The sequence below is a fragment of the Sander vitreus genome, chromosome 1, assembly GCF_031162955.1.
Source record: "Sander vitreus isolate 19-12246 chromosome 1, sanVit1, whole genome shotgun sequence".
Taxonomy (NCBI): Eukaryota; Metazoa; Chordata; class Actinopteri; order Perciformes; family Percidae; genus Sander; species Sander vitreus.
The window spans coordinates 30,522,868-30,541,090 of record NC_135855.1 but is presented as its reverse complement, the minus strand read 5'-3'; the positions used below and the strand labels follow the sequence as shown (position 1 = coordinate 30,541,090).

Below are 18,223 nucleotides of genomic sequence, written 5' to 3'. Positions count from 1 at the left end.
AGTCTGTTTACCAGTAACTAATCATTAGTGCTTGAATCACAGTCAATCAATAACTATTCATTAACTAACAATTCGTTCCTCATTCATTTAAAAGTAACTACCAGTCTGTTTAACAGTAACTAATCATTAGTGCTTGAATCACAGTCAATCAGTAACTACTCATTAACTAACCATTCGTTCCTCATTCGTTAATCACTAACTACCTACTTTTTATGTGTACCTTATTGTAAAGTGTTACCAGATATATAACACAATAAAGGAAAGGGAAAAAACAAAAAGCATAAAATGAGCACTTTAATTCTCTGTTGGGAACCCACTGTTTCTCCTTTCAGTCCTTCCTTTCCTATCATCTGTTCATAATTTCATTTGCCATTACACAAATAAAAAATCAAGACTAAAACAGTATGTGTGTGTGTGTGTGTGTGTGTGTGTGTGTGTGTGTCCTACCCTCCCTCCTCAGTCTGCTTGTGGACATAGGCCAGTATGTCAGCAGCACGGCCAGTCCCCTCACACACCACCACTGGGACAGGAGGGCGCTCCTGAAGGTAGTCTAGCACGGTCAGGATCACATTGGGACCCCCCTCAATTATCAGAGACACAACAGGGACACCCTGACCAATTCCTACAAGAAGGAAGATGAAGAGTAGACTCAGTTCTAATGTTATTCTACTAATACAGCTCCACCCAAGTGACAGTTTGTAAGACTTTGAGATGGTAATAACTAGCTCACTGTTATCACCTAGCTTCCACCAGGCAAAGACAAACTGACTTCATAATGATTACACCTTGGAGTTTAGTGCTATCTAAAGGCTATGTAATCATAACACACAATACTTTACATAATGTCTAATATAGGAATTAATGATGCCAGATAATCACTCAACGTTTTGGTTGTTTCTATCTGATCTGTTTCAAGATTTACTGACTGCACTTCCTGAGCCTAAATTAAATGAAGTAAATTCAACCCAACTCCCATCATATTTCACTGCTGAAAGAACAATACAAGTTATTATTTAGATTTTTTTTAACTAAGATGTGAATAACAAAGATTGTGTTTTATCACAAAATGTAATGTATGACTTTCAGAAATGCTAGATTGTAAAAATCTTAAAAATCTTGACAGCTTTTCTGACACCATCTGAATTACCCTGATGTATTTAACATGGCCCAAATTGGTATTCACACACAAGTACACACCAAGATTATCTGCTGCACATACAGTATTTTGTTAACCACATCCTATTGCTAATGAATGATATCCAGAAAATCTCATGCCAGGGCAAATTAAACCCGTTTTAACACATGAAAATAGTCAGATATTTTGTTTTATCCAGGAAGAAAACCATGTCAGTCTCTTTCTACGAGTCAATTTTGCAATTGCAGGCAATTTTATGCACCTTTGGTGAAACTGTATATTAATAATTTAAAAAAATAATGAAAGTTATGTGCCAACCTGTGGGAGGCATGTCTGAGCATTAGGGACATTTTCATGGACATTCACGACAACTTTATGTTTAATGGCCATCATTAGCAAGTAAAAGAGAAAACATAACATGGAATTTAAGTTAGTTTTTTCTTGTAAGAAGGGGGCACTCTATTATTTAGGATTTGAGGCAGTGGCACACATTTAAAATCAAGTACAACACAGTGTGGAGTTGAATCTTTGTGATGTACAACTTCAAAGCCCCCAACAGCAACATGACAAACAAGTTGGCAAATGTTTTCATATGACACAATGGATTTCAGATTTCAGGAGATTGGTATATCAGTAAGGAATGTTTTTGGCTTTCCAGACACAAACAACGTCACTGCATTATCTCAGAAGAGCCCAAGACGGCTTTTGCGGATCTAAAGGGATGTTTTTCAAGAATCCAAGCATTGGAAACTATTGTATTGAAGTTTAGTTTTCTTACGTGCGTGTATTCTTTGGAGGTTGATGTGCTTCTCCAGGTCCCGCCGCAGTTGGACCTCAGCGCCGTACTTGCCTACTGTCCCATCATCCACCAGGAGGAAATGGGAATGCAGATTGTTGAGAATGTTAAGTTTGCTTAGAGGGTTCAGCAGCAGTCTGATACGGGGCGACAATCTGCAGTGTTGACAGATTGACAGAAAGCAGTACAAGGGAAGAGGATAGGAGAGTGAGGAAAAAAAAGAAAGAAAAATGACTTCTGTGCACAAAATAAAACAATCTGAGCTATGATGAAAATGAATGTTGTCATGAAAAAGACTCAACATTAAATAGATAGAGGTTATTGGGTATCTTAGAATTGCTGTCAAAGTATCGAGATCTTTCGAAATAATCTTGAACAAAATAAAGTTGCATCTTACGTCTCTGCCAATGAGATCGTTCCTGTTTTCAATGACTCCCCAGGATGCGATCCCAATAGTGCAAATTTTCTTTGATGATTTTGAACAGTGTTCTTTGAGAGCATCTCCCACATGCTTAGCCACACCTTTACAAAGGATACAGAAAACAGATCAGGGTGCCAGAGGCTGGTCTGGGTAATTGACCCTGTAAGTATTGATTTAAACACTATGATCATACCACACCATCTTAACGTTGTGCTGTGGCTGCAGACACACCTCGGCCACGACACACAGCCAAATGACACGCTTAGAGCCCGGTATTACAACTTCTGCTACATCAGCGCATGTGTGTTTGTGCAGGTTTGAGTATAATGTAAATGCGCGTGAGTGTTCATTTAGGGAATGTGTTAGGGAGCAGGGGTGGAAAGTAAAAGTTATTTAGCTGCAATATCCGTAAAAAACAACACCACCAATTCTTTATGACACTCAGAATGCAGTTTAACATTCACACGTTTGCTCTATTATTTTCCCATGCAGGGTTTTTCCAGAATGGCCCTTTGGGGGGACACATTCCGCGAGGACATTTTGAGCATCAAAGACTTAAAGGTGCAGTAGGTAAGACTAATAAAACTAACTTTCTGTCATATTTGCTGAAACTGACCCTGTTCGAGTAGAACTACATGAAGCAGGTAATTTAAAAATAATCAGGCTCCTCTGGCACCACCTACAGCCTGTAGTGCGATTTGTAAAAGTCCACAGCTCTCTGTTCAGATGCACCAATCAGGGCCGGGGGGGGTGTCTAACTGCGTGTCAATCACTCGCATTCATTCTCCCTTGTGGGGTGAGGGGCTTAGGAGACCGTTCTGGGCTTTAGCGGAAAGGGGGGAGGGACTGAGAAGTTGTCGATGTTCAAATCTTTTGGCTAAGTCCTGGATCTTCGCAATCCTACCTACAGCACCTTTAATTTCCTGCATTCTGATAAATTTTTAGGCACCAATTTATGGTGAAAATGTCTTAATTTATGTCAAGGAAAACACAAAATTCTGGTGGCAGGTAACAATTTAAAACATAAAATATAATGGAATATCAATATATTCGATAGTCCAGAAAAGGGGCTTTAACATCTGGAACCTGGGCTCAGAGCCGACTAAACTTGACCCCAAAGTCCAGTTTGTTTAATTAATATGAACAGGGCTTGACGGTATGTTTATTTGAAAAATGTAGGAGTGACTTACATAAGGAAACTGCTATTACTATGGTTGGGTACCGTTGAATATTTTACTGGTACCTGAAATTCAGTTCCGGTACCCAACAGTACCTTCCCTCTGTAATAACAAAATAGATTTTATTTGTAAAAATAATTCCAAAGCTATTTATCCTATTTCGTAGAACATTTTGTTATTTATTTAGAACATTTTACACACCACACAAAATAAGACACCTCCATCTCCCCTCCCAAACCTGTCCCTATAACCTAGTAAATCAAATAATTATTAATTTCTTACACTGCACTGTAACTTTTATTCTTGTATTTGTATGTTATTCTATTTTAACCTGTTTTTATTTTCAAAGACTAGAGCGACTGAGCTGCCCCTGAGCCTCTGAAGGTGAAGTCAGTTTCCCCAGGTGAAGTTAAAACACACATGTTTAACTTAAAGTTAAATTTGTAATGAATGTAATGTATGCTAAAGGCGGTTCATCAACAGCAATAACAGTCTATCACGTTAGCCAAAAGTGAAATCGCTCCCCCTCCCTCGTGATTTGTAAGAGCATTCTGCCCTTTGATTAGTTTTGACAAAATATCACAAAATATTAAAACCTGGCATGTTTGAATTCATAACGTTTACAGAGGGTCGCCGTTTTGGTGGCGTTATGTTACAACACACTATAAAGCACTGTGTAGCTCATTTGTATTTGATTAGTTAAGCAGAAGCCTACTATAAAATCCACTTACTCTCACATATCACAGCAATAAGGCTGCACAAATTAAATCCTTTACTGTCAAACTGGGACACCTTATGCGCTCTCAGGTACCGAAATATGGCACCATTTGAATTAACGTGAATTGGTCCTCGGTATTACCGACGTAATTGTTTTCATCAGTTTAGCTGGCTTATCAACAGCAGCTGCATGTGTAAAACATGGCAGCTGTGGATGAGAGGGAGATGGCTGCTGAAAATCAGACATTTTGGTGCTGGCTATAAACCTCTTAGAAGGGGTGCCAAAACTTTCTCTATGCAGGAAAAACCCTGCCATGAGCTAAACATTTATCCCGTTATCATAGTTTGTTTGTTATTTCTCCGTCAAGACTAAAATAATCTCTCTCTGACTACAAACCTGTGTTGACCCCTCCGGTGAGAATCCAGGCCCCGGTGGTGACTGCAGCTTTGATGAGGCCCTTGCCTACCACCTGCTTGAGGCGTGGGTGCAGCTCAAAGTTCTGAACTCCTCCATGGACAGAGATGAGGATCTTAGGAAGCTCCATATGCCACTCCTTCAGCATCAGCCGCAGGATGCTCTCTGGTGGCGAGTCGTGGGCCAAACGCACATACTGCCGACGATTGCACAGATAAGACAAGAACAGCATGTTGACATGAACACATAAAGCAGAAAAAAGCAGCAACATCCAAGAAGCTGAAACCAAGCAGTGCTTGGTTGAAAAATGACTAATTGGTACAGCATTACATTGTAATAATAACCAGTAGGGGTGTTATAATTCATCAAATCTACGATTAAAATTGACTTTTGAATTTGATTAAATTTAAAAAAAATTCCAGCACTCACTGCTATGCTATTGTTAGACTACTATAACAGTAGGATTTTCCGGTTATGTATTTTGTTTTGTCATCTCTGACTCCGGTAGTGGACATGGTGTCTGGAAAAGCAGCTGTAGGCTACCGGTAAGCTTCGCTGTGTCTTTAGCTGCAGGTTAAGTTACTGGGAAGCTACACTGTGTCCTCTTCGGATGCGCGCAAGTAGACAGGGTTAGAGAGAAAAAGAAACACTAAGAGAATCGGCGAACTTGCTTTTGATGTCGATGATAGAAATTAAAAGCTCATTTTGACCGATTTTCGATTCAGAATGAAAAATTGATCCTGAGACCCCTAATAATCAGTAATAAAGACTGCATTTTCCTTATTTTATTTTGAGTTTGTTGGTTAACAATGACATACTAACACAAATGTATTGGTGATTAAAGTCATTTGAGAAATACTGCATACATAAGGTAAAATGTATGTACATAAATGTTTATAATGAGTCTACACACATCTTGATTAAAGAAAACACCTTAAAATACTGCGTAAGACCATTCTTCAACAATCCATATCATAGTTATCAAGACTCAAAAGCTGTCTTTTTACATGAACAACATGCCCTCCTACCTTGGCTCTGTATGAGTGAGACCCTCCCTGGAAATTGATGACACCATAGGTGTCAGTGGGGCTCGCCTCTGTGTGTTTTTCCACCGACCACTCCTCCAGCTCGGGCATGGACAGGTTGGGGTTTTCACCTAGCCTCACGTCTGAGTACTTCGTGGCCAAGCTGGCTGTAAAGCCAACATGCTGCCGCACCAGCCGTCCACAGCAGCATCTTGAGGGTTAACAGAATCACTTTTAATTGATACTTATTCTGTTTAATACAGTCTATGCATGTTAGCAGCAATGCTGTAGAACACAAAAGGTACAACATAATATTAACAATAGTACATGCTTAATTTATGGCACATTCATAATGGCTATATAACAGATATTTAAAAGCAGGGAAATTATATTACGGGAAAAATTACTTTTTGTTTTGTCTTTTACCACACAATCATGTACTGTATATAGCCATCAAGTGCATATTTAAGACCATTTTGCATGGTTCTTAACTGAAAACATTAAAAAGTCTGCTAGAGACGACCTTTTTTAACGAAACCAACGTAGCTAATGTTAGCCACTGTAAACTGCATATGCGACATATGATAATAATTACTCTGAATAATCTGAAACATCCAAATCTCCCCCAGCAATATTACATAGAAAAAGAAAAAAAAAACTTATTTTAACAACCTCTACTTTCAATGTGGCTCATTAATGTATTTTTACAATTAATGACCAACCTAAGCGTTTTTGTTTTCACACCTTTAATTATCTCATGCAAGAATGTGCATCCTGACGTCGAGGTTACATTTTTCTTGTTCACTGGAATTGTAAAAGAATTTGCCTGCAGGCCTTTTCTGGTGTGAAGTTAACTAGTTAGTATGGACTCTTAAAACTTCGTTCAGACTCATCCCGTCAATTAACAAAGAATGAGGGGAACAAAGACCAAACAGATACTTACCGGGCTAGCTGTTGGCAAATCTGGCATCCTGGAAGGCATCTGAAAGGAATTTCACAGCAACATAATTATTAATTGATTTAAATGTCAATAAATACAAAACACCAAAATGTGGAGTACATTTGCAAAGATACAAAGACAGTTATAATGGTCTGATCTCTCCTAGTAAGAAGAAAGCTCTCAGTAGACAAAGTTTGAGGACGTTAAGGAAGGTTATTTGTCAGCTGGGCAGGCAGCCCATTTAGATTGGCCTTTAAGCAAGAGAGCATTGTGAAACCTGCCAAGGGGATTAAAGATGCAACAGATCACAAAACTCATGGTTAGGATCACAGTCATGAGTATCACCACACTGCCATAACGTCTAAGCAAGCACATACCTGTGGGAGTCCCTTGACACTGGAAGCATGTACACACATTCCCGCTTGGTGAAAGTGCTTTCTATCCAGGGTTTCTGGGACTGTGAACAAAAAGAAACAGTTGAATATCGTAAACAGTGGACAGCAGGTGATGTTCCTGTGGTCACACTTTATTTTCCTATACATTAAAAAGATGTAATAAGCCTTACTTTGTATCAAATTAGACCAACACTAGAAATAATGCTGTTTTTCTTAGACAGAAAACAAACAGTTATACCCTATTTAAAAGCCAAACGCCTAAATTACGCTCAAAACATCGCAATTAGTACATAAATAAGATATAATAAGCCTTACTTTCCATCAAATTAGAGAAAAACAAGAAATAATTAGGTCTTTCTTAGACAAAACGAGAAGTGGAATGTCAAACCACGTCGTCACATCTGCCCCAACTTCAGTCCATCATGCCTGGAGGAGTCCCGTGGTGTTTGTAGGTGCATAGGCCTACTGTAGCCCTATGGCTATACTAATACATGCTTTATTGACACTCTACTTTCACATTTAAGACATTAGATGTGTACTTTCCATGTAATGTAACTATCCGACCACATATAGGCTGTAAAAGCTCTACGACATCTTATCTTTATTTCGTCACGTTCTTACTAGTTGCTTATTAGTGGGTAATTAGCAACAAATAAGAACAGAAGTGTACCGTAAAATAAACTAGGTTATCAGTCTTATTTCCTTAATTTGTAAACATTGCCAAGTTAGATCATAGTAATTTCTACACCTTACAATGAAAATGGCGAAATGATGCACATATTTTCGTATTAGTATACAGGTTAAATAAACACATATGTGATATTTCAAAAATGCATTCATTGATTGATTGTGTAGGCTTTGCAGTTCGCTTGTGTCTGATTTTTTAATGTTACACCTGCTGCCCTGTTGTCCCTCATTTGCCTGTGAAGACAGAAGAGACAATTTGTTACTTGCAGATGGTGAATTGCTATATATATATAACTGTACAAACCCAAAAGCTTTTAAATAATTTGCTTTACTGTATAGCCTATTTATTTGAATCTTTTTGCTTTTGTTTTGATTATATTTTCTTTTTGGTAACCCCCTGACTTGTTTGTGATTGTATAGACTCTAAACGTCTAAAGATATACAGAAAGAATTGTACCTCCGGAGTGCCTCCAGGCATGATGCACTGAAATTGGGGCAGATGTGACGACATGGTTTGACATTCCACTTTTCTTCTAATAAGCATTTGGTTTCTAAATAGAATTTGGTATAATATAGGCTATTTTCTAGATAGCCTATATTTTGAGTTTCTATAGCCTAGTTATACAGCATATGGTATATGGTTAATAGCGTCTAACTATGTTCGTTTTCTGTCTAATAAAGATCAAATTATTTCTTGTTTTGGTCTGATTTGATAGAAAGTAAGGCTTATTATATCTTATTTATGTAGCCTACTGGGATAATTTAGGCGTTTGGCCTTTAATTAGGGTATAACTGTTTGTCTTCTGTCTAATAAAAACAACATTATTTGTAGTTATGGTCTAATTTGATACAAAGTAAGGCTTACGTCTTTTTAATGTACCGGAAAATACAGTTCCTGTTTATGGCATATTATGTTTGCATTTAGAATTCAAGATGCTAAAACAATTGTCTCCTGTGGATTTTGAAAACAATGCTCCTACTGTTTAGTAATTGAGTAGGCCTATTTGCAGAAACATTGCTGTCATATATCCACTGTAGTTTCACAAAGACAAGGAAAGCATCCATGTGTAAAAAAAAAAAAAAAGCAAGCAAAATGCAGCATGCATCGGGGGACCTGCCACTCAAAAGTTAAAACCCCCAATCAGTCACAACGATCCTCCGCGCCAATTTGACTAACACTGTCGAACCCAGAAGAAGGCACTTGACTACTCTGATATTATCACATACCATTTTCTTCACCGTTGAGACTCAGGAAAAGCTGTGGCATGGCTTTTAGGCCTATCCATCTATCGGCGTTGCTCTCTGTTTAGCCTCGGAAGGAAAGCCCGGTAGAGGTTGGAGAGACACGCTCCAACGAAAGGTTGCGTTTTCATAGTTGTGAGACTCCAGACAGACGCTATATAACGAACCGACTCAGCCAGCAAAGTCACATGGCAGTATTAGATAGCCTTACATTGGCCGCTGCTGTTCATTGGAGCGATACGTCGACACGGCCGCCAGATTATGACGGCGTAGCTGTGTTTTAGAGACAGGAGGTCTGTCTACAATTAAAAGCATAATTTCTCACTGAATTTTCAAGGGATTTTCAAGCGGTTTGCTTTGTTACAAATGCCAGACATTATGAAACAGGATGTTTGTATATTAAAAATGCGGGTTTTCATACCAAAATACCTTATCTTGTGTAGGCTACAGGACTTAAGCCTTAATATAATTTAAACGTGGATTTATATAAAAATGCACCTCTTGTAGTTGTCATGTAGGGGGGCATTATAGAGACCAAAACCTTTTGTTCCAGCTGTAAACATGTTTATTTCTGCTGTGAATTAAGTTGCGATTCTTTAGGAACCTATGGGGATTGATTTGCTCAAAGTGGCCACTCGAATAACTGCAGTTCAGTCCTGGAGCTGCCGCTTTACATAGCCTACATGACAAACAGCATCTGATTTTGCTAACTTAAAACACCTTTTTCATCAGTTAAAGGTTATTCCCAACTAGTCCATATCCTTGACGTTCCACTTCGGGGGATTGCACTGGTGCCTCGGAATTTCCGAGGATGCATGTATTTTTGCTGATGTCCGTTTTCTTCCGCTTTCTTTGTGTTGGAATTTTAAACTTTGCTGGATTTATGAGGACTATGGTTGGCTGCTTCTCAGATCTCTGCAGGGTAAATTGAGACAGCTAGCTAGTCTATCTGTCAAATCTGAGTTTTCTCTCACAAGACTATTTTACAGCGGCTCAGTGCAGAGCATAGTGCCGCCCATGATGATTGTGATTGGTTTAAAGAAATGCCAATAAACCAAAGCATGTTTTTCTCCCATCCTGGAATGCTGTGTGGACTAGCCAGACCCTCCTCTGCTCCGTAGCGTGTGGATGGTCTGGCAAAGCGAGAGTTTTCCCCGCTGGTTATTCCATGTTGCTTACTTTAGGCATTTATTTTGCAGTAAAAGTAAGTAAAAACAGCCAGCAAAAAGATGCAGCCAGCAAAAAGATGCATTGTTTTAACTTCCCTAGTCCTGTCACACTCTCAGCCTGACTGTTAATATAACAGAACAGCTATGAGATTATGAATTGATCTAAAATAACAAAGCATGGTTCCTCTTTTCTAATAAGGCACCCTTTCTTAAGTATACTAACTAGTGTCTTTATTAATGGTTCATAAATCATATACTAATGCTTTATAAATTACTCAGAAGTCATTTATAAGAACAACTTTGGGTTTCCAAAGCCCTGTGGGTGGTGTTAATCCTCATCCACATTTGCTTTGTCTTAACTCTTTAATTTATTAGCAAGACCCCTCCACCTTTACCTCCGATGAAAGATTTGCAGAGCACCTAGATTAAAATCCATGAATAGCCTTTATAACAACTTCTACATTTGCAGACTGGATAATTATAAACACCCTTTTTCAATGACTTGACATGTATAACTGAAGACTTAAGGACTCGTTGGAAAGTGAGAAACCCATGAACATGTATTAATATTTACCTACATTTTTACTGCGTTAAACAAAACATGTTTTAAATGGCTTAACTGGTCTATTTTAAAGTAGTAAATTATGTATTAACATTGACAAAGCCACGTAAAGGGGGCCTTATTTGAATGTGGTACCCAATAGGATTTATTAGTTTTTAAGACTGATATCAACAGTCACAAAATATAACAGAAAAATGCAGATTCTACTACGTTTCTTATGATGACTCAAAATATTTTAAATATGTGATTATTGCTGTGGAGTGTGGACCATGCACTAATAAAAAAGATAGCAGAATCTAAAATTTAAACGGTGACAGATACAGCACTCACAGTCACAACTGAGTTCACATAATTTCCCCATCTAGACAAGAAACAGTAAAGGAACAGGGGTATCTGCCTGAAATCATTTCAGGTGGTCCGGTGCTTCTGGTTTCCTCTTGGTTTACTTTCATGACAAACTGGAAATTATGCAAACTATGTTGCTGCAGTTTTGTGTAACCCTTGTGTTGTCCTCGGGTCAAATTTGACCCGTTTTCAATGTTTTTTATATCAGAAATATGGGTTTATTTCAAACAAATTTCCCAAAAATAACATGGATGCATGGATGTGTATTGTATGGAACCCATACAACATTATTCACAGGTAAAATTAATGATTACTTTCATTGCATTTTGGGTGTTTAATAAAATTTCATAGCATTTGAAAAAAAAGTTTTTGAATGGTTTCAAAACAGTATCCTGACTAAACTTTGACATAAACCAGTCTGTGATCCACTCAGCATCCTCTGATCTTAACTATTGGTCAAAATATTTAATAATTTCTGCTTTGTTAAACTCAAAAATTAGTTATAATATCATATAAATTAGGTTTATTGACCATGAATAAAAAAAGTGTTGAAATAAGTGACAGAAATGTTGGAAAAAGCGCCAACAATTAAATTTTGACCCTAAGGACAACAAGTTCATGGTCGACAGGAAGACAACACAAGTTAACAATAGCAGACCAAGAAAAACTTGCTCTGCAGAAAGTCTGCAATAATGCAGCAGCAAACCCTCAGGGTTGACCAGGAAGTTGCTGAACAGGTAAGATGCCTTTTATATTGTGCTATTATACACAGGCAGCTCAGCACTAAAGCACGTAAGCCTTGTTTGTGTAAGTAAAAATGTACAATATCCTTCTAGTGACTAGCAGTGAGCATATGTCTTGGCAGTAAGCCAAGTCAATAGCGCTGGGTTGACAAAATATACTTCCTCACTGATGAATAGGTAAATGTTATAAAATACAGTCTAAAATGTATGGAGTTCAGCTAGGCATATAAAATATATAATATAAACACATAAAATGTTTTTTTATAGAATACTTTCTATAATATGACAGTGACATACTGCACTTACTCCAGTATCAACAATATTGTAAAACCTGTATTTATGAGAACCGTGTTGAGATGTTCAAGGGCTTTTCAAGTGGTTTGCTTTGTTACAAATGCCAGACATGTATGTACGACACAGGATGCTTGTATATAAAAAATGCGGGTTTTCATATCTAAATACCTTATCTTGTGTAGTAGGCTACAGGACTTAAGCCTTAATATAATTTAAAAGTGGATTTATACAAAAATGCACCTCCCATAGTTGTCATGTAGGGGGGCATTAGCTATAAAGACCAAAACCTTTTGTTCCAGCTGTAAACATGTTTATTTCTGCTGTGAAGTTGGGATTCTTTAGGAACCTATGGGGATTGACTCGCTCAAAATGGCCACTTGAATAACTGCAGTTCAGCCCTGGAGCTGCCGCTTGAATACATAGTCTACATGACAAACAGCATCTGATATATTGCTAATTACTTAAATAAAAAAATGTACCTGACATAAGCTATAGCATTAGCTTAATTTAGTGACAGGACAGTCACTAACGTTATGTCAGCCATAAAGAAGGATTAATGTTAACTCTTATGTTCTTAACAGTAAAATATTGTAAAACACCTTTTTCATCAGTCAAAGGTTATTCCCAACTAGTCCATATCCTTGACGTTCCACTTCGGGGGATTGCACTGGTGCCTCGGAATTTGCATGTATTTTTGCTGATGTCCGTTTTCTTCCGCTTTCTTTGTGTTGGAATTTTAAACTTTGCTGGATTTATGAGGACTATGGTTGGCTGCTCCTCAGATCTCTGCAGGGTAAATTGAGACAGCTAGCTAGTCTATCTGTCAAATCGGAGTTTTCTCTCACAAGACTATTTTACAGCGGCTCAGTGCGGAGCGGAGCCCGCCCATGACGATTGTGATTGGTTTAAAGAAATGCCAATAAACCAGAGCATGTTTTTCTCCCATCCTGGAATGCTGTGTGGACTAGCCAGACCCTCCTCTGCTCCGTAGCGTGTGGATGGTCTGGCAAAATGAGACATTTCCCCGCTGGTTATTCCATGTTGCTTACTTTAGGCATTTATTTTGCACTAAGTAAAAACAGCCAGCAAAAAGATGCATTGTTTTAACTTCCCTAGTCTTGTCACACTCTCAGCCTGACTGTTAATATAACAGAACAGCTATGAGATTATGAATTGATCTAAAATAACAAAGCATGGTTCCTCTTTTCTAATAAGGCACCCTTTCTTAAGTATACTAACTAGTGTCTTTATTAATGGTTCATAAATCATATACTAATGCTTTATAAATTACTCAGAAGTCATTTATAAGAACAACTTTGGGTTTCCAAAGCCCTGTGGGTGGTGTTAATCCTCATCCACATTTGCTTTGTCTTAACTTTTTAATTTATTAGCAAGACCCCTCGACCTTTACCTCCGATGAAAGATTTGCAGAGCACCTAGATTAAAAACCATGAATAGCCTTTATAACAACTTCTACATTTGCAGACTGGATAATTATAAACACCCTTTTTCAATGACTTGACATGTATAACTGAAGACTTAAGGACTCGTTGGAAAGTGAGAAACCCATGAACATGTATTAATATTTACCTACATTTTTACTGCGTTATTAACAAATAGATAATTACCAACCAAGCACTCAGCAAGGTTTTTACACCTAGCAAACAAAACATGTTTTAAATGGCTTAACTGGTCTATTTTAAAGTAGTAAATTATGTATTAACATTGACAAAGCCACGTAAAGGGGGCCTTATTTGAATGTGGTACCCAATAGGATTTATTAGTTTTTAAGACTGATATCAACAGTCACAAAATATAACAGAAAAATGCAGATTCTACTACGTTTCTTATGATGACTCAAAATATTTTAAATATGTGATTATTGCTGTGGAGTGTGGACCATGCACTAATAAAAAAGATAGCAGAATCTAAAATTTAAACGGTGACAGATACAGCACTCACAGTCACAACTGAGTTCACATAATTTCCCCATCTAGACAAGAAACAGTAAAGGAACAGGTATCTGCCTGAAATCATTTCAGGTGGTCCGGTGCTTCTGGTTTCCTCTTATGGCGTTTTTCCATTACATGGTACCTGCTCGACTCGCCTCGACTCTACTCGCCTCACTGTGCGTCCGTTTTCCATTGCAGATTTTAGTACCGCCTCAGCGTGGCTGGTCGTCATAGCGGCGCCGCAGTAAACTGCCGTGACCTAACGCGACACACACACACAGAACGTCGAAGATGTGTTGTTGTTGCCACAGCCAGAAGACACATTTTGTTTCAAATGAAACTGGAGGCAGCAAAAATAAACACAGCTGGCTAAACTATTTAAAAATGGCGGGTTTGTTCAGGACACCCCCCTCTGTCGCTTTCATGTCACCTTTTGGTATCGGCTCAGCTCGCTTGGAACCTCGACTGAGGTGGTACTAAAAAAAGTACCTGTTAGCAGGTACCAGGGACTTTTTTTCGTAATGGAAAACCAAAAAAGGCGAGTAGAGTTGAGGCGAGTCGAGCAGGTACCACGTAATGGAAAAGCGCCATTAGTTTACTTTCATGACAAACTGGAAATTATGCCAGCTTAAGCCCTCAGGGCTGACCAGGAAGTTGCTGAACAAGATGCCTTTTATATTATGCTATGCACAGGCAGCTCGGCACCCAAGCATGTAAGCCTTGTTTGTGTAAAAGTACAACAACGAAAACCCTACTTAAGTAAAAGTAAAAAGTAAGTATATATTTTACTTTAAGTATTAAAAGTAAAAGTACTTGCAGAACGATTTATTCTCTAAATGTCTATATTCTAATAATTAAAAAAAAAACTGTATGAGCTGTGGCATTTTAATTAAGTTAGTTTTAGGTTAATGTAATTGTGCTTACTATCTGTGGCCCAGTTGACATTCTGACTTATTCTAATTCTGGTTATCTATCAGGGTGATCTGCACGAAGCTTGACTTTGCATTATTTCCCACGGGACAGTGAATGCTGCACACATTTATTTAGCACACACAGGCTTGCACAACAAGTTCGTGGCTTTACAGCTGAGGAGGCCCGGGAGTGTTTTTAAGATAGGGTATAGACAAAGAATTTCTAATAAGGGAAGAAGTTCCACTCTCTCGTTACTTCCGGCTTCTGAACTGGTTGCAGTTCCACCAGAGTTCCATATAGGGGGCGTTCACAGGCCAGTGCAGAATGAATGGGACTCTATGGAGCTATACCCCTCAAAATCCGCTTTTCTCAGGATATAATGTTTTGTCTAGTAATTTGAATGTTGCATTCAAAAGGGGAGGCTAAGAAAATACACACTGCTGGGTGTTAGATTTTTTTAAAGTGTCTTTTTTGTTCTAAAAAGCCTTTTAAAATGTCAATGACGTCATACACATATACGGTCAGAGATACTGCTTTACGGCAAGCTCTGAGTCGCTTCCTTTGTTCTCTCGAAGCATCGACAACACAGCTGACAGGTTAGCCTCTCCCTGTTAATACACGTGCTAGAGAGAGGTTTGCTAATGTTTTAAAGACCACGCCAAAATATTCACACTGACATTCTGGTTCTGCTTTGGATGCCATCAAGCGGGATCTCCGATCGTAATCAGTCCTTCACTGACCAATCAGCATTCATTAGCAGAATGCTAGCGTGTTATGGGCAACAACGACTCAACCTAGGTCATATAATCATATTCATTTTCATAATAATAATATCATGAAAAAGTTGATTTATTTCAGTAATTCCATTCAAAAAGTGAAACTTGTATAATGTATACATTCATTCCACACAGACTGATATATTTCAAGTGTTTATTTCTTTTACTTTTGATGATTAGAACTGACAACTAATGAAAACCCCAAATTCAGTATCTCAGAAAATTAGAATATTGTGACAAGGTTCAATATTGAAGACACCTGGTGCCACACTCTAATCAGCTAATGATGTCAAAACACCTGCAAAGGCCTTTAAATGGTCTCTCAGTCTAGTTCTGTAGGCTACACAATCATGGGGAAGACTGCTGACTTAACAGCTGTCCTAAAGACGACCATTGACACCTTGCACAAGGAGGGCAAGACACAAAAGGTCATTGCTAAAGAGGCTGGCTGTTCACAGAGCTCTGTGTCCAAGCACATTAATAGAGAGGTGAAGGGAAGGAAAAGATGTGGTAGAAAAAAGTGTACAAGCAATAGGGATAACCGCACCCTGGAGAGGATTGTGAAACAAAACCCATTCAAAAATGTGGGGGAGATTCACAAACAGTGGACTGCAGCTGGAGTCAGAGCTTCAAGAACCACCACGCACAGACGTATGCAAGACATGGGTTTCAGCTGTCGCATTCCTTGTGTCAAGCCACTCTTGAATAAGACACAGTGTCAGAAGCCTCTCGCCTGGGCTAAAGACAAAAAGGACTGGACTGCTGCTGAGTGGTCCAAAGTTATGTTCTCTGATGAAAGTACATTTTTGCATTTCCTTTGGTAATCAAGGTCCCAGAGTCTGGAGGAAGAGAGGAGAGGCACAGAATCCACGACGCTTGAAGTCCAGTGTAAAGTTTCCACAGTCAGTGATGGTTTGGGGTGCCATGTCATCTGCTGGTGTTGGTCCACTGTGTTTTCTGAGGTCCAGGGTCAACGCAGCCGTCTACCAGGAAGTTTAAGAGCACTTCATGCTTCCTGCTGCTGACCAACTTTATGGTGATGCAGATTTCATTTTCCAACAGGACTTAGCACCTGCACACAGTGCCAAAGCTACCAGTACCTGGTTTAAGGACCATGGTATCTCTGTTCTTAATTGGCCAGCAAACTCGCCTGACCTTAACCCTATAGAAAATCTATGGGGTATTGTGAAGAGGAAGATGCGATACGCCAGACCCAACAATGCAGAAGAGCTGAAGGCCACTATCAGAGCAACCTGGGCTCTCCTAACACCTGAGCAGTGCCATAGATTGATCGACTCCATGCCACGCCGCATTGCTGCAGTCATTCAGGCAAAAGGAGCCCCAACTAAGTATTGTTGTACATGCTCATACTTTTCATGTTCATACTTTTCAGCTGGCCAACATTTCTAAAAGTCCTTTGTTGTTTTGGTCTTAAGTAATATTCTAATTTTCGGAGATACTGAATTTGGGATTTTCATTAGTTGTCAGTTGTAATCATCACAATTAAAAGAAATGAACATTTGAAATATATCACTCTGTGTGTGATGAATTAATATAATATACAAGTTTCACTTTTTGAATGGAATTACTGACATAAATCAACTTTTTCATGATATTCTAATTATATGACCAGCACCTGTATTTCTTGATAACATGTCTGATATTTGAATGACAGCTTTATTTATCTAATTAGTTAATGATGAACATGTTAAAATATTGACTTTTCAGATTCTCCAACCCATGTGTGTCTGTTATGTTATCCATTATAATTTGCTCACCCTTTTCTTAAATAAATCTTTATTGAATGGACTGAACTTCTCTGTGGCTCACTCCTGCATTCTGACCGATGCCCCGTGGTGATGGCAATCAATCTCTAAAACTGAACCCTCCTCCTTAACATGGTCCTTCAAGCTGGAATAAGACTATTGTCATGGATTTTCCTGACTTTCCAAACCTTGATAATGCAATTCCTTCAGCTTCTCCACCTGGATCAATCCTTTCTTTACGAGAGCTGCCACCTCCCAGTTTTCCTGCAGCACCAGCAGAGGTCCATGTGCTCAGCCTCTTATTTCCTTCTCCCCCCAGCAGAGGCAGTATTCCCCTCTAAGGTCTCAGTCTTCTACATCTCATAGTCACCACGAACGGAGACCTTTGGCACCCCCTACAGGCAGAACACATGTATACAAGCTTAAGGGTCCTTCTTTCCCAGACCTTACTCGAGAGGATGAAATGCAGTACTGGATGTTACGGATCAACCCGGTCTCACGGCAGCAAATGGTGACGTTATTTTGATCTATTGATTTGTGTACAGGGAAACAATTTTCTAATTTATTTCGTGCTGGTCACCACGAAATTGGAACGTTACTATTTCACTATTCCACGGGGTGGTTAGGAAAAGAAAGACGGGGAAAGGTTGTGGTTAGGAGAAGAACAACGCGGAAAGAACACACGCAGGACGTGATCCCCAGTCTCTGGGGTGAAAGTCCTGTGTTTTTTTTACCAATCCACCACGCCAACCT

The 18,223-nt window shown here is 38.8% G+C and overlaps 1 protein-coding gene across 1 annotated transcript in view; it reads right to left on the bottom strand.

Annotated features, from left to right (window-relative positions):
* LOC144519266 (transient receptor potential cation channel subfamily M member 7-like) overlaps positions 1-8,956 on the bottom strand; it is a 43,596-nt gene extending 34,640 nt beyond the window's left edge. Inside the window, 9 exon segments of the mRNA XM_078252281.1 lie at positions 448-622; positions 1,914-2,064; positions 2,066-2,086; positions 2,329-2,453; positions 4,645-4,858; positions 5,691-5,898; positions 6,631-6,669; positions 7,005-7,084; positions 8,937-8,956. Of these exon segments, the coding sequence (XP_078108407.1) occupies positions 448-622; positions 1,914-2,064; positions 2,066-2,086; positions 2,329-2,453; positions 4,645-4,858; positions 5,691-5,898; positions 6,631-6,669; positions 7,005-7,084; positions 8,937-8,939 (1,016 nt within the window). The 5' untranslated portion in view covers positions 8,940-8,956.
* Between the last annotated feature and the right edge of the window lie 9,267 nt (positions 8,957-18,223).